This window comes from Propithecus coquereli, unplaced genomic scaffold (genome assembly GCF_000956105.1).
Source record: "Propithecus coquereli isolate 6110/MARCELLA unplaced genomic scaffold, Pcoq_1.0 Scaffold76, whole genome shotgun sequence".
Classification (NCBI taxonomy): Eukaryota; Metazoa; Chordata; class Mammalia; order Primates; family Indriidae; genus Propithecus; species Propithecus coquereli.
The window spans coordinates 6,664,455-6,681,443 of NW_012153729.1; the positions used below are offsets into that span (position 1 = coordinate 6,664,455).

A 16,989-nucleotide genomic window follows, 5' to 3' on the forward strand; every position below is an offset into this window, starting at 1 on the left:
TCAGCCTCCCAGAGTGCTGGGATTACAGGCATGAGCCACCGTGGAAAAATGGGTTTTTAAAAATCTCATCTATAGTATAATCTCAACTAACCTTTAAAACATTCATAGAAAAAAAATTAAAAGGAAGTAAGTCAAAAAGTGAACAACTGGTTGCCTTGGGCATCAAGATTGTGGACAGAAGAGGTTTTTCCCCCACTAATTCTTCATTTGTTTTCTGGACTTTCCTAAGTGTCTACAATGAGCATTTATTATGTCCAAAATCTTGGGAAAACCTAATGCCTGGAACAAGCCGTCCGACGGTACAGTGGGCAGAGTGATGACTCTGTGAGGATGTCCACTTCCTAATCCCCAGAACTTGAGAATGTGTCCTTCACGTGGCCAAAGGGACTTTGCCGCTGTGATTAAGGACCTCGAGATGGGGGAGTGTCCTGGATCATCCGGGTGGGACTTATTGTAAGCACAAGTGTCCTTATGGGAGGGAGACGGGGGTGAGAGCCAGAGAAGGAGACGTGGGGACAAGCAACGGCCAGAATGACGTGGGGCCACAAGACAAAACATGCTGGAAGCCTCTGGAAGCTGGAAAAGTCAAGGAAATGGATGCTCCCCCTAAAGTCTCCAGAAGGAATGCAACCCTGCCAACACCTTGATTTTATTAATAGAACTCCCGATCGACCGCTGGAACCTAACATAATAACTGGTGCCGGGGTACTTTGTCACAGCAGCAAGAGGAAACTAATACAGACACCACCCCACCCGGGGTCACTCGTTAGCCCATCTCGCCTCCTAAGCGAGTCCCCTGGGCTCTCGTCTGAGCATTGGGGTTGGGCCGGACCTTTGAACCATCTGCCCCACTCACTGCTTGGACCCCTCTGTCCCTGGCGCCCACGTCCCATCCAACCCGGGCAGAGCACCAGTCCTGCTGGCCAGACCCTCCTGACACAGGTGGCAGCGCTGAGCGCTGGGGAGCAGCCCTCTCCTCAGACAGGTACCCCCAGCCTGCACCACGCCAGATCGCCCCAGAGCAGGAGGAACCTGGGCCCCAGAGACAAGTGACTTGCACACAGTCAGAGGGCGACAGGATCAGGCCTGGCCCGTCTGTAGCTGGGCACAGGACACCAGCTGGTCTCCACTGCGGGTCAGCACACCCGGGGCCCCTTCCGTCTCTGCCACCACGTACGATGTGGCTGAGGTTGGACACAGCAGTTCATTTTCCTCTGAAAAAAATAGGGTCGTCAAAAATCTCTTCCTTTCTTGCAGATGGACTTCTTTGAGTGCAAAAAAAATCCAAAATAACGCTTCCTTTGTCACAGAAAATGAACTTTCTGGTCAGTAATTTTTTTCTTAAGTATTTTAAAACAATGGACTCTTTAGAAGAGGGAAGTAGCGCTGGGTGCATCTGCTGCTGGCGATCCGAGCTCGTGCCGGAGACGCTGGCCGGGCCAAGGCCCAGGGGCTCCCAGCGGCGCCCAGTCCCACGTTAGCAGGTGCCGCTGCGTCCGGCTCGACCTCCAGCCTGCCTCGGTCACACCCGGCCACACACATCCCAGCGCGACTCACATCTGCTCGCCACCAAGCTCCTCCGTTTCCAGATGTCAGGAGAACACAGTCCCGGCCGTCCTCTCCCTGCCTGGCCCGCGCATCTCCGAGCATCTCACCCACAACCCACCTCCGCCGTTTCCACGCTGGAACTCGGGGCCGCGTGTCCCAAAACCACTCCTCACTCTGCTTTCACCCCCCCTGCAGTCCTGGGCAGGTCACTTTCCTCCCTTGTGACCTATTGCCCAAAGAGATAATGATATACCTGTGACCGGCCCCACCGGGCTGCTCCGAAGCATGTGACAAGCCATGCTGACCTCTCTGTTCCTCAAACGTGCTGGCCAAGCTCGTTTCCAGAGCCCTTTACCCTCTCTGTCCCCTGTGCCTGGAAGGCCAGCCCTGCTCCTAAGTGCCTGCCCCTTCCCCTCCCTCTTCTTCCCGGTCTCAGCTCAGACAGACGTCCGAGACCCTGCTCAGAGGGGTCCTTTCAGTTCCCCTGCCCCATCCCACCGTGTCATGGCATCTTGTTGTTTTCCTCACAGTACTCACCACTTTTTGAAATTATCTTTTTCATTTCTGTGACTGATGGATCAAATCAGACCACATGAAAACGTCACAAGCCATTAAGGGCCGCCCAGTTGCCATGAACGCCCCTCTCCAGAGCTTCCGATCTACACGCTTGCCACGTGCTACCCCCAGGGAGAACGCTACTGCTCCCCTTCTCTCTGCTCTCCATTATTTGTTTATTGCAATATAATTCACCTACCGTATAATTCACCCTTTTAAAATGTACAACTCAGTGGTTTTTTAGTACAGTCCCAAAATTGCACCACCATCATCACTATTTAATTCCAGAATTTTTTCGTCACCCTCCCCCACAGAAAAAAAACCATGCTCATTAGCACTCACTCCCCTGACTCCCTTCCCCAGCCCTTGGAAACCACTAATCCACTCTCCGTCTTTATAGATTTTTCTCTTCGGGACATTTCATAGGAACGGAATCATACAGCGGATGGCGTCAGTGTCTGGCTTCTCTCACGTGGCGTGATGTCCCAAGGTCCATCCACGTTGTAATGCGGATCAGCATTTCCTTCCTTTTTATGGCTGAATAGTATTCCGTTGGATGGAGATGCCACATTTCATTTATCCATCCATCAATTGATGGACATTTGGGTTGTTTCCACATTTTGGATATTATGAATAATGTTGTCATGAGCACTTATGTACAAGTTTTTACACGGACACGTGTTTTCAGTTCTCCTAGGTATATACCTAGAACTGGACTTGCTCAATCATGTTGTAATTCTATCTTTAACATTTTTAAGGAACTGCCAAATTGTTTCGCAAGTGGCTGCACCCTTGTACATTCCCATCAGCAATGTATGTCCTCTCCAATCAATTTTAAGAGTTTTAACTGTTCAGTTTTATGAAAGTAGAAAGAGAAAGATTGGGGAAGGAACGTGACGGCAATCATATTATTCCCTGTCTATTGGACATAGTCACTTATTCAACGAACACTTATTATTTGTCTAATAAGTACCTAGTACGGTTATAAGCACAAAAATCCCTGCCCTCTTGAAGCTTACAGTCTATCAAAATAGGGGATGGGAAGAGACAAACAATGAAGAAAAATAATGCAAGGGAATTGTGATTTTAATCAGGGTCACCAATGAAGGCTTCAATGAGAAGCAAAGACTTGGAGGACGTGAGGGACTGGAGATTGTGGCTCTCTGGGAAAGAACATTCTGGGCAGAAAGAACAGCAAGTGCAAAGGCCCTGAGGCCACAATGTGCCTAGCTCATTCAAAGAACATCTAAGAGGCCAGTGTGGCTGGAGTATTTTGAGCCGGGAGGAGAAGGGTAGAAGAAGATACCAGGAGGTGACACAGCAGGGGAACGAGATTGTGAGCACCTTGTACCCTCTGTAAGGACTTTGCATTTCCACACTGAGTAGGCTGGGAGGTCACTGGAGGGTTTTGACCAGAGGAGAGGCGTGATCTGGCTCACATTTTCCAAGGATCAGCACATGGTATGACAGAAAGAGATGGATGTCCCAGATTTTTCTGGGCACTGAGAAAGATGGAGTTGCCAAACACAAATATGGGGAAGACTCGGGGGCAAGGGATTCAAGTGGGGAGACTTGGCCAGGTCCCGTTTGAAAAGTCAACATCTGAGCGCAGATGCTGAGTAGGCAGCTGGATGTGAGATTCTGGAGTCCTGGGAGCCGTGTCTAGGCTGGGGATGCTAAACTGCAGGTCACCTGCACAGAGGTGGTCTTTCAAGCCAAGAGAGTAGATGAGCTCAGCAAGGGAGGGACTCCAGATAGAGAAGCAGCCCTGGCTGAGTCCTGGAGTCTCCAACGTTTAAAAGTCAGGAAAATCCCCTTTGTTTTTAATCAAAATGATATCCACCAATTTAAGGTTTCTTTAGCCCTCAGATGTGGGTCTCTGCCCCTATCTCAGTCCCTCCGCAACTTTTACCCTCCCTCCTGCCCCAAATGTCTAGAATCGCCGCTCCCTCCCTGCCTGGCAAACCCACTCTTTCCTTCCTTCAGAGCCCCTCCACCCCCACTTCTACCCCGAAGCCTTCCTGCTCATAACTCATTCACGAAGGTGACAGTCCTGTCCAGGATCAGGTGTCCACCCGGCTCTCCTGAGCAACCCGGGCTCTTCCGCTTTTCCCTGGCCAGGTGTGTGGGGGAGTGTGGGGACCCATCAGTCTGTCCATTTTATGTCATCAGCCCCTGGGGGTGGCCAGGAGTCATGCCTTGTGCTGGGTTTATCATAAAGGCCACGTTGACCATTCCTGCCCCAGCAACCGTAGGTGCTGAGACACTGGGCGAGGGCGTGTGCGCGTGGCTGAAACACACAAGGCTCGTGCCTCCTCCCTCTGCCGCCACTTCCTGCTGGCTGAGTTTTCCCCGAGACAGCGCAGGCCCGCTCACCTGAGAGCCAGAAGAGGAGGAGGAAGAGTGTCGGCAGGTGCATTTTCTCTTCGCACTGGTCCCCTTGGCCGTCAGCAAGAGCCAGCTACGGGCTCCGCTCCTTCATCTGCCACCTTCTGCTCTCGCTCACTCTCGCCCTGGCGCTTCCTCCTTCGGTCACTTCCCACTGTGAATGAGACTAAAAGAGGAAGTTGGTGGAATGGGTGAAATTTCAAGGCAGTTAGCAATGCAAGACGTCGGAGTGAGCATGAGCAACCTTTTGAGAAATACCTCCCTGTCCGGAGCTACCGCGGCTTCTCTAAAAAGAGAACTTTGGGCTCCTTCTCTGTCTTCTGGAAATCCGCAGACACAGCCCACCGGGTTTGGCCAGCCCTTACCCATCCTTCTCCACGGTAGGCGGGTTGGGGCCTGGTGAGCCAAGGCTGATGGGCAGAATGCCCTAAACCTGGGAGTTCAGGTGTAGCCAGGTTCTCAGGAGCCCAGAAGGCCAGGAGTTCATCGGGATTGAGGGGGCTTGGGGCCAAAGTCAGAAAGCCAGAGGAGAGATTCCAGGGCTAAGATTGGAATGAGGGGGTGAGGAGGCTGCAGGCGCATCAAAACCAGACTGCAAGGAGAGGGTCTCAAAGAGCAGGGAGATGCAGGCAGGACACTGGTGGCCCAGGGGCAAGAGGGACTTTGTCCAGAGAATAACAGAAACTCTTATACTGCCCCCCACACATACCAGGTGAGAGGCCACGGATACCTACACTAGCCTGAAACCTCCAGAAACATGTCAATTGTTCCAGGGACTCCTCCCAGAAGAACCAGCTCATTGCTTGTGAATATCACCCCCTCACTCCCACCCCCACCTTATAATAGCTATTTATTGAGGTAAGAAAGAAAGAAAAAGAGAGAGGAAGCCCTAGCTTTGCCTGCCTTGCTCCCTTCTGACAACCATGCTCACCTCCCCTCTCCCCTCCAGCCGTATCTCAGAGAGCCCCCAGGGCAGAGCACTGGGGTTACAAAAGTATTGGGCCTTTCTCACATTCTGCACCTGGAGCCACTTTCGCCAAGTGTCCCACACCCTGGGACATCTTTACAAGACAGTGAGTTCCGAGGAGGAAAACAACCCCTCACACCCTAATCAGGAATGAATAAGAGTGCAGGGAGGTTATTTGCACAGAAAAACACAGCAGATGACAAGCTATGGCTTTTCCAGGATGTGGCCAGAGGTGGCCTCTCACTTTACATATCTGCAGCCATAAAGTAATGTCAACAGTCCGGGGAAGCAGGAGAGGCTTGGCCAGCCCTTTGGTCTCCACTGCTTGCCCACGGGTCCTCTGCCCAGGGCACTGGGTGGGGACACTGACACACATCAGCCCTCTGCTGCAGGGAAGCCACCGGCTTCCAGGGAAGTGACCAGGAATTAAGCACAGTGAGGCAGTCCTGGGAAACAAGGGTTAAGGGACAACATTTCCTCTCCTGGGCACAGGCAGCAAGGAGTGAAGAGAACTGACTACCACAAGCCCTGCCTGTAGCCTCATCCTCCGATTCCGGCCCCTCCCAGACACGGCCCCCCGAGGAAGATTCCCCTTTGAATCAAGGCCAGAGAATCATGTGCCCATGGGGATACAGGAGAATTGGCTGTTCTGGGGGCTCTGTGTCCTCAAAAACCCATTTGAGGCCCTAATCCCGGCTTGGGCGTTGACTTCTGCCTGAGTCAGTTCCCTCCCAGAGCTTCCGTGTTCCTATCTGTGAAAGAAGGGATCAGACAGGTCACCTGAGACTCTCCCTGCCCTAAAGCACCTATGTGTGTATGTGCGTGCACTTGTATATGTGCATACATGCACGCGTGCACACGTTTTGTGCATGCTCATGTTTGTGAGGACAAGCTGTGTGTACACATGTTGTATTGCACGTGTGTATGCTAGTGGTATGTGTATACATGTGTGTGCCTGTGTATATTCAAGTACTGAAGTGCGTGGGTGTGTGTGTTAATGCATTTGTTGGGTTCTCCTGGTTACAAAGACAGAGACGTGCTAAAGCAACTTCGCTTGGTCCCTTTGGACTTGCAAACTGCAGATGACTTTTTCAGAACCCAGCCTGCTCCCAGGAGGAGGAGTTCCTATACTGAAAGGGCCGCGGGTCTCTCCCACTCTGCAACAGAAGTTCCCCAGGAAGTTTGTTGCACAGCCCACTTGAGAATCACAAAACCAGTCTGAACCAGGTGGAACTGAAGAAAACCAAAGAACTGCACCACCTCTCAATGGAGAAGCAACAGGAAACAGCGGCAGCCAGACTTCACAGGCACCTGGGCAGACGCTCGCTCGGAACGCAGGCCCTCGGGCTGGAGGGGCTTCACTGAGGACTTCGCTCTGGGCTCTGCCGCAAGCACCGCTGTGGCTCCACTGTGCTCCCCTCCTCGGCTGCACTCGGTGGGGGCTTCTAGGGATTGCCCTGAAGCTGATGGAGCTTAAACAACACCCCTCACTTAGTCAGGATCCATTCAAGACCCTGTACTGAATTTTGTATCCCTAACTTGGGAAATCCTTTTTCTTCAAAAGGGCCCGCAGAATTGTATCAGCCCCAGGCCCATGGTAGATCGATTAGCGATGCCTCCCTGGATACACACCCTCTGACTTCATAGTCCCTCTCCTGAAAAAGATGGATCTATTTCCCCCCTCCCCCTTGCACCTCTGCTGTTGCCGGATAACACGCCCAGGCAGGCCTGCTGGACGGACTCACGGACACACAAGGCAGAGCCGAGCTGCCCCAGCTGACAGCCACCAGCTGATGGCTCCCCAGAAATGCGAGGGAGGCCAACTGAGACCAGAAAGGCCCCAGACTAAATTGCTGACGCACAAACTTGTGTGCCACTGAGTTCGAGGCAGTGTGTTGCAGCATTATCGTGGCAATGCAAAACTAAAAGACAATCCCACAAAACCTAGACCCACCCGGTGGCAGCTGTCTTGCTCGGCCCTCTACACGCAGCACAGCGTTAGCCCGGTAGCTTCTGCTCCCTCGAGCCTCTCCTCCCTCCCACCTGTCCCTCACAGCTCCGCACCCCGGCCCCTCCTGCCTCTCCTCTCTCCAGTCCCCTCCTGCACCCCTCCCTCTGATGCTGCTCAGATCACAGCAGACCTTGGGCCTATGGAGCCATCTGTGGCTTGTGATTCAAAATAATAAGTTTGTCTAAGTTACAAGAGCAACACATGTTCATTTTAGGAAAACAAATTGTGAAATGCAGACAAGGTTTAAAAAAATAGGATGTAATTGCCCCCGAATCTCACCAGCCTGCGATAATTATTTTTAATGATAAGGTTCGTACTTCACTCATCTTTTATCTCTTCCTACAGAAATGCATTTTTACTCCAAGAAATCAGATGGAGACACTGATGCGTTGTATAAGCTTATGTCACTCCATGCTCAACAGATTTTTTTCACCGCACTTTGTCTACTTTGAGAAATGATGTCCCATAAAACAGACATCACTAAAAAGAAAAAAGCACATGTCTGGTTGCACAGTTTTGGTGGCCGACCCACACTTCTGTTTGGTAGAAGTGCAGCCAGAAACTGCAACCCCAAACTCCTCGTGGTCACTTGGGCTTGCAAACTGCAGATGATCTTTTCAGAACTCAACTTCTTCATGGGCAGAGGAGCTCCCGTATGGAAAGGGCTGGCTTAGTTGGGTCTCTCCCACTCTGGAACAGACATCCTCACGGGCTGTGCCAGCAGTGGCTAGATCTGCATTTGGCACACAATAGGTGCTCAGTAAATATTGACAGAGAATGAATAAACAAATACACTATTTTTGTTGCGTTGTCATTCTGCCCCTGGCCCTGTATGCTCTGCTAGGAGACTCTGTCTAGCGCCTAAGAACAAGTCTCTGTTCTTATAAACCATAACTGTTCCCAGCTACTATTCCTGAACCCTTCAGTTGCCCTTGGACCCGACTGTACTACATCTTTTCTACTCACTTGTGCTATGCTCCATATTTTGCATAATTATCACACTGAATCCTCACTACTAATCCAGAGGAAACGTGACATTATTTCCATTTTTCAGATGAAGACATTGAGGCTCAGAGAGCAAGTAACTTGTCCAAGCTAGTAAAGGGCAGAACCAGGGTTCAAACCCGCAGCTGGCTAGTATGAGCAAGCCATGCTGCCTCCCACAGAGGCGGGGGTGGCCGGGGAGCCGAGAACAGCTGCCAACAGATCCGGTTCAGTGTCAACAATGAAGAAGGAATCTGACATCAAAGAGTTAATAAAACAGAATCCCAAAGCTGATGGCATCAGAGTGTCCACCCCAAGGTTGTTTTTAAAACTAGTTCTCCAAAAGCAAAAGAATGTTTTACCGTGAACTGAAAACTTAACAAGGCAAGTGACTGATGCCACCAACCTGGAACATTTTCCAGACCTAATGGCCCTTTTCTGCAATCTACGGAATGGGAAACTGGGTGTCAGCTAAGGTCTTTCCAGGAATTCAGGCAGAGGCAAAGCTTAGTTTTGAGAAAAACACGGGTCTCCAAAGAGTGGGTGGTATTGTCTGAAAGCTTGTGCCCCCCAAAATTCATACACTGAAACTAATCCTCAATGCGATAGTATTAGGAGGTGGCCTTTGCGGGGTGATTAGGTCATGGGGGGTGGAGCCCTCGTGGTGGGATTAACGCCCTTATAAAAGAGGCCCCAGAGAGCTGCCTTGCCCCCTCCAACATGTGAGGACACAGTGAGACGTTGTCCTCTGTGAGGAGCAGCCCTCACCAGACACGCAATCTGCCAGGGCCTTGGTCTGGGACTTCCCAGCCTCCAAAACTGTGAGAAATAAATTTCTGTTGTTTATACACTGCCCAGTCTATGGCAGTTTGTTATAGCAGCTCAGGTGGACTAGACCCACAGTGGGTTAGCCCTCTGCGAGGACGAGAAGACAGAAGGGCGCTTCGATTTTCACAACAGAGCATCTGTCATCTTTGCCGCCTGCTCCTCCGGTATCTGCCGGATGTGATACTTGCTGAAATTGACGAAGTGGAAGAGCTGCAGTTCAGCCTCCCTCTGCCCAGAAAGCTGGATCTTTTTTAAGCACCAATTAATGACGTAGATTTCTTTGGAAAAATAAAGCAAGCATTTGTCCAGCAACAGTTAGGTAAACGTGGCATCCGTCTCCGGTTTTCCCAGAATCTCCTGGCACGACGTGCCTGCCCAGCACACATACGGGCTTTTTTCCCATTACAAAAGTAATGTGTGTTCATTATAGAAAAATAACAAAATACGGATGAACACAAATAATGCATTTTAAATCACCTCCAGTCCTACCACACAGAGATAACTGCTGTTAAATATATGTACATGTATTCATTACCAATCTGTTGTTCTTTTGTAGAAAAGCAATTTACTCCAGGTTAAATAAAGGGTCACTCGTGTATAAATTTACTTCACCAAATGAATTAATACACTTATTAGAGCTTTTTGTTTTTTGGTTTTTTGTTTTTTGTTTTTTGTTTTTTGTTTTTTTGAGACAGGGTCTTGCTCTGCCACCCAGGCTGGAATGCAGTGGTGCAATCATAACTCACTGCAGCCTTGAACTCCTGAGCTCAAGCGATCCTCCTTCCTCAGCCTCCTGAGTGGCTGGAAATTCATGCACATGCTGCTTTGCCTGGTTTTTTATTTTTTATTTTTTGTAGACATGGGGTCTTGCCGTGTCACCCAGTCTGGTCTCAAACTCCTGGCCTCAGGTAATCACACCCCATCAGCCTCCCAAAGTGCTGGGATTACAGGCGTGAGCTACCACACCCAGCCTATTAGGGCTTTTTAATAAAGGAAAAATAAAAAAAGAAAACCTGGCATTGGGGGCTATCGATAACACTGGAGAGTGTGCATGTGCATACACCCCCACTGCAGGGGGTGTATGGGAAATCCCTGTACCTTCTCCTCAATATTGATATGAGCCTAAAACTGCTCTAAAAGATAAAGTCTATTTTTATGAAAAAAAGAAGAAAGAAAACATAGCTAATAATGCCAGCTCCATAACACTCCCAGTTATCACTTTCTTTAAAAAGGTAATGCAAGCAAATGTTAAAAAAAAAAAAAAAAGACAAAGAGATAAAACAAAAAGTAAAAGTCTGCTCTCTGTCCCCCACCTACCCCAGAACCTCTAAGGTTACCCTGTTGGCCTCCGTTGCCCCCCGAGAAAAGTTTATCATACTGCAGCACAGACACCCAAGTAAAGTTCACACAGGTCGTCATAGCAAGGATGTCACTGTGCCCCCAGGTTCCTTCACTTAATAATATAGTTTTTCCCAGACAGTACATATAGATACACCTCATTCTTTTATCATTCCCGCAGTACTGCACTGTGTGGAGATTCTAAAATTTAGTTAACCAGCCTCTCTTTTTTTCTTTTTTTTTCTTTTTTTTTTTTTCACATGCTTTGGAATTATTTGGTCACAGGAAGTTAACCAATCTCTATTGCTGAATTATCTTCTCTTGCAAACACTACGGCGAGCATCCTCACACACGTGACCGGTGCGCTTTCGCAAGGAAACCATGGAATCGCTGAGTCAAAGGAATTTGCACTCGAAACCTTCATAGATGTTGTCAGTCGCTCTGCCAAAGGTTGTCCCAATGTATACTTCTGCCAATGCTGTACATATGAGTGCCTGCTTCCCCAAATCTGAGCCAATACTGAGCGTATCAGCCTTTTATCTAACCGTTATGTATTATATTATTACATCATACCAGTCAGGGTTCTCCAGAGAAACAGAAACAGTGCAGAGGAGAGAGAGACAGAGGGAGAGAGAGAGAGAGGAATGTGTAGGAAGGGATTGGCTTACACAACTTTACGCAACTGTGGGCCAGGAAGTCCAAAATCTGTAGGGCCGGCCAGAAGGCTGGAAACTGAGGCAGGAGCCGACACTGCGCTCTTGGGGCAGAATTTCTTCTTCTGTTTACTCAGGGCAACCTCAGTTTTGCTCTTAAAATCTTTCAATTAATCAGGTGAGGCCCACCCAGATTATTGAAGACTTAACTGACTGGATGTTACCCATGTCTATAAAATACCTTCACGACAACATCTAGATCAGTGTTTAATTGAGTCACTGGACTCTAGCCCAGCCAAACTGACACACAAAACTAACCATATACACACACCCCCCAAAAAAATGCCTATTCACATCCTTTATTCATTTTTCTATTGACGTTTTCTTCTGGGAGCTCTTTATATTAAGAGGGATGTTAATCTTTGGTCTGTCATATTTCTTGCAAATATTTTTCCTGTGTCATTTTCTTTTTGACCCTGTTTCTGGAATCTTCTGTCAACCAAAGCATTATCATTTGCACCCAGCAGATCGGTCGATCTTTTTCTTTATGGCATCTGAATTTCCCATCTTGTTAAGAAGGTCACTCAGAGCCACTTTAGGAGCCATGGTAACCGCCCCATTCATCTAGGTTTTGTAAATGCTGCCCCTGAATGATGGCGTCACAGGAAAGCAGGGTACTTAGACAACATTAGCCTGGCTCCCGCCGAGAGGCCTGCATGAAGCGTGATTTAATGTTAGGCCCCTGCTTTTACCCAGGGTCGATACAACAGCTATAGGAAAGGCTTAGCATCATCTGCAAAATTGCAATTGCCCGGGTTGTTATTCAGCGGCCCTTACAGAAGAATCCACGTCTGTTCCTCTTAGCAGCACATGCCAGGAGAAACACTCATGGATGCAAAGGACTCAGGCAAAAAGTCAGACAAAAAGCACCACACACCCTGGCTCCCCAGTTTGTCTTGACTGCCAGGAAACCTAGAACTCAACACATGCTCAAGGGCAATAATGGGCAACGACCCAGTCTCACTCTGGGGTGGGAGAGTTGCTCCCCGAACCCCACCACACACACCCTTTGAGCCTTTTCTCACGCATGACCTTTAACTGCCCGCTTGTAGATGTGGGTTTTGCTGTCCCTTTGGAAGTGGATGAGGCACAAATACAGACATGGACAAAATGACTGAAGAAGAGAGAACGAAGACACTTGTCCGAATGGTGGCAAAGCTAGCACAGAGGTTTCTGTCAGAACCACGATGTACTGACGTGTTCGTAAATGCCGAGGGAAACACGAAGAGGGAAGGCGCGGTGAAAAATATGGACCCCAGGCTGACATCTGGCTTCTCCAAGCAGTGAAACTGGAGCCAACCTAGAGGAATTGCGGGAAAAATCCCAGCAGTTGTTGAGTGGAGAGAGACGCTCCATTGCATATCTAAAGTCATGGTTTTGGGCAGATCCATCCCGGGCATTTGGGGGTCGGGGCTAGCGTACAAATGGAGGCCCACACACCGTGTGTTGCAGTGTCTCAGCATTCCAAATCAAGCTACAAAAACTATCAAATCGAGTGTGTCTGATCGTCCCACCTGGATAAAATATCTTCCTACCAACCTGGAAGCCAGGTTAGAATGTAGGATTCTCAGAAGTTCCACACCAAAATGTAGCAGCCTAGGGACAGCCAGCCTCCTGTCCCCAGACCCCCACCCACAAGCTGCTCCCCTTTTCCTCCCCGTCCTACACACCCCAACCCCAAAGGCTCTCAAGAGAACATATGTGGGCACCTCAGACTTCACATCTGAGCTCTGTCCACAGCCCCTGCACATGGCCACCCCTTGGCCACGCCTCTGACCTGGGGATGCGACACCGACAGTGAGCTCGGAGCAAAGTGTGGTCCATAAGGGGGCAGGGGCCTTTAGCTGTGTGGACCCCTTGCTTCATGGGGAGGGGCACAGACAGAAGAGGGACAAGTCTAACGGAGGTCGTGGATTTGGGGGAAATAATTCAACAGTACTTGTAAGTCGATCAGCTCTGAGCTCTCCGTCACGGCCCAGACAAAAAGCCCTCGGAGTCATTGCTAATAGATTCCTGATTCTCCTGCCCCTGCCTGGAGCCAGGCTGCAGCGGAGTCTGAAATCCTGACCCCCGTGTGCACCCCTGGGCCCGTCCCCACTGAACCAGCAAATCCAAGAAGACAGACTGTTTCCCATGATGAGAAGAGAAAGGGATGGGAACTCTTCACCCTGGAAGGAAAAAGGATAAAAGGGAAAATATTAAAAATCTGTCGTATCCTTTAGGAAATGAATGAGGTGAACATGGCTGAACTACCCCTCACATTCTGGAATATTCTCTCTAGGAAGCACTGCTTAAAGCCTGAGGAAGTCAGATTTGAGACGTAAATTATCAAAGCCACTGCACACAACAAACAAATGGAGCTCTTTAGCCCAGGAGGAAATAAAAGCTCAATAGTTGTGGAGGTGGGGGTGGGGTAACCATAGTCAGGAGACGTCCAAAGTCAGCATCACGAACAACCTCATGTTCAACGTGCTCCGACACCGATTCTCTTCATTGCTGCTGTCAGAGCTGAACAGTGGCTGGGGCTGAGGCCCTGCCAATCTCTATGCTTTCATGTTTTGGGGTTTGTTTTTTTATGTCTTTATGTTTTTGCAAATCCAGCTGAAGTTTGTGTCTCCAACAACCTTGAACGCTTGTCTTTGGAAAGTGGCTACTGTCTACTTTGAAACCAAGGCATTTAACCACTCATCCATCCATCCGTTCATTCATTCATTCACTCATTGAGGGTACCAGCCTCTGGATACATGCAGAGTTCTTCTTTGTTGTTTACGATTTTCTTTCAACTACTCCATCTCAACTTCCAGGCTAATTCTCACCTCTACTTGCTCCCAGTACGGACCTCCTAGAGGAAAGTGGCCTTCCCTTCTTTCCAAAAATCTACTTCTCTTTGAAATGCTGCCCTCTCCAAGGCCTCGTCCCAAGGCCAAGTGTGAATGTTCTGCCAGACATCCTAATTTTGTTTTATTCTACAGACTGGTTTTTGTGGACTTTCCCATACAGGAGATCTGTGGACATCATGTTAGTCCTGTTCTTCCAAGGAGTAGATGTCAAAAGGGAATTAAACGTGCAAGGATTTTATTAGGGGAAAATATCTATGAGAGAAAGGGGGTAGGAGCCAGGGAGGCCAGGGAAGCCATCGGACCGCGATGCAGATCTGACCCCACGTGACGGAGAGAGGGCAGGAACAATGAGTGGAAGTGTCCTAGACCACCATGTGATCTCTGGAAAGTTCCACAAAGCTATGAGGGAGTTCTCAAGCTAAAGTTGACTGTCAGAGGGGTCCTGTGTCTCCCAGCCTGCCTCAATGTCCCTGCCACATGCTGCCTTTGGTTGGGAATTGCCTGTGGCAAGCATAGCCTCGGTGCAAACACAATAATGGATTTCCAGGCCGGGTGTGGGAGCTCACGCTTGTGACCCTAGCACTCTGGGAGGCCGAGGTGGGAGGATCACTCGAGGTCAGGAGTTCAAGACCAGCCTGAGCAAGAGCAAGACCCTGTCTCTATTAAAAATAGAAAAATTAGCCAGGTGTCACGGCAAGTGCCTGTAGTCCCAGCTACTCGGGAGGCTGAGGCAGGAGGATTGGTTGAGCCCAGGAGTTAAAGGTTACAGCGAGCTGTGATGATCCCACTGCACTCTACCTAGGGCGACAAAGTGAGACTCTGTCTCAAAAAAATCAATTAATTAATTAGTTAATTTAATTAAATAAACAATGGCTTTCAGAGCATAGCAGTGGGGACCCTCGGTCACTTACGCCCCACGGTTGGAAGTCTGTGAGGCACATTCTCATGGTCATCTCAGACGTTCATTAACTTGGGTTGGAACAAGATTTCCTCTGTGCCATCGTGCCTTTTAAGTGACTTCAATAGAAAATCAAGAGTTTGGTGTGTTTGTGTGTCTGTGTGTATGTGTGTCTATGTCTGAGCCTGTCTTTGAGCGTAGGTATGTTTGTATGTATATGTGTGTACATGTCTCTGTGTCTATGTGTATGTGTGTGTCCGTGTGTTTGTGTCTGTGAGTATAGGTATGTCTGTGTGTGTGTGTCGTCAGTGTGCATGTGCACACATGTGCAAAGAAAGAACCCACTCCACAGCCACAGGGACATCTCAAAGGCATCACTCCCACCACGGGCTCACCCCTGTCTCTGCTGCTCCCTTGCAGACCATCCTGGTGGGCGACAGTGGCGTGGGGAAGACATCTCTGCTGGTTCAGTTCGACCAGGGCAAGTTCATCCCAGGCTCCTTCTCAGCCACCGTGGGCATCGGATTCACAGTAAGCACCCACTGGCACTGCCAGCTCTGGGCCGGGGCCCTGGGGCCCTGGGGCCCTGGCATGTCTCTGTCAGGGTGCCAGCAGGAAATTGGTGGATGTTCACGCTGGATCATTCAAGGAGGTTTGGCGAGACCATTCCCCAAGGTGTAGGAGGATGGTGCGGTGTCCTGGGGAAGTGCAGGGGCTCCGTCCACCTCTAACCTTAAAGGGAGAGGGGAAGGGCTACTGGGCGCACCCCTGGCAGGAGCCATGTGTGCCCTTCGGTGGAGGGACAGGCAGCCCATGGAAGCCCCCATGGAGGCAGCCAGGGGAACAAATCCCTGTCCCGCCTCACTCTCCTGCCCCCCATCTCTTTCTGGGGCTCCCCACAGGCTAGACACAACTGGAAGCTAGAAAGCAAAGCAATGTCTTGACACACATTGCTCAGGTCAGCCCTCCAAGGCAGGTAGAATCTGGAGGGACAAAGGGATGACAACATTTTAAGCATAGCCCAAACTTAGGGTTGTCACATGGGTCCTCCCTAGGGAGCTGGCAGGCTGAGGTGAAGGTTTGTTTCCAGCCCCGGGCCCAGCACAGCAGATGGCTCAGGTCAAGGAAGCACAGTGTCCCCAAGCTGGTCCTGCCCACAGCCCCTGTGCAGCCCAAGGAGTCCCTGCTCTGCACACATCCCGTCTCCCTCCACTCTCACCGAGCCTGCGGCTGCTCTCCACTGCCCTTGAGTTCTGGGAAGACCCCAGGGGAGGGCTTTGTTCCTCTCTTGGACTGTGACAGGAGGAGAGGGGCCCTCCATTGGGTTCCCAGAATCCTGGCATCCGGAGCTGGGGAAGAGCAAATGTTGTTTCTTGAACAGCATGGGTGTCTGGAAGCCCCTGGGACTCAGAGCACAGGGCCGGTGAGATCACACTCGGGGCCGGGACGTAGCAGTGCCACACTGGTGGGAAGAGAGAGAAGGAACCCAGAAATTGGGCTTGCCCATGGGGTCACAGCAAGGAGCAAAGCATCCAGGATGGACATGGCTTCTGGGTGACTGTCTAGGAGGTGAATCAGAAGTGAGAGCCTGGCTGGGGTGTGTTCCAGGGCCTAGAATCCACCCTGAAACACCAGTGCCCGGGCCTCTTTCCCGACTGGGACCTGCTGGGCTCCCAGGGAGTGCCGGGTGGGGCAGCGCTGAGTCCCAGGAGGCTAAGGCTGCCCTGAAAATCCCTGAGGTCTTGGACCAGGCTGCCGGGAAGTGAATCCAGATGTCCTGGTGTCAGGCATCACCCACCCCAGCCCAGGCCCAGTCTGCCTCACAGTCACACCACGGCTCCTCGTGCGTCCTTCCCCCTGCCTGGCGTGGAGGCAGAGAGTGGGGTGCATGTGAGTGTCAGACTCCAATTCACATTGCA

The 16,989-nt window shown here is 50.3% G+C and overlaps 2 protein-coding genes across 3 annotated transcripts in view; one reads left to right on the forward strand and one right to left on the reverse strand.

The window, feature by feature from the left end:
* LOC105824804 (CMRF35-like molecule 1) overlaps positions 1-4,609 on the reverse strand; it is a 34,713-nt gene extending 30,104 nt beyond the window's left edge. For both annotated transcript variants that reach the window (XM_012662391.1, XM_012662390.1), the window contains exon 1: positions 4,480-4,609. In XM_012662391.1, coding sequence (XP_012517845.1) covers positions 4,480-4,522 — 43 coding nt within the window. In that variant the 5' untranslated portion in view covers positions 4,523-4,609. The remainder of the gene's footprint in view (positions 1-4,479) is intronic.
* Positions 1-16,989, forward strand: part of RAB37 (RAB37, member RAS oncogene family) — a 73,875-nt gene that overhangs the window by 44,528 nt on the left and 12,358 nt on the right. The window contains exon 2 of the mRNA XM_012662393.1: positions 15,491-15,601. Within this exon, the coding sequence (XP_012517847.1) occupies positions 15,491-15,601 (111 nt within the window). The remainder of the gene's footprint in view (positions 1-15,490; positions 15,602-16,989) is intronic.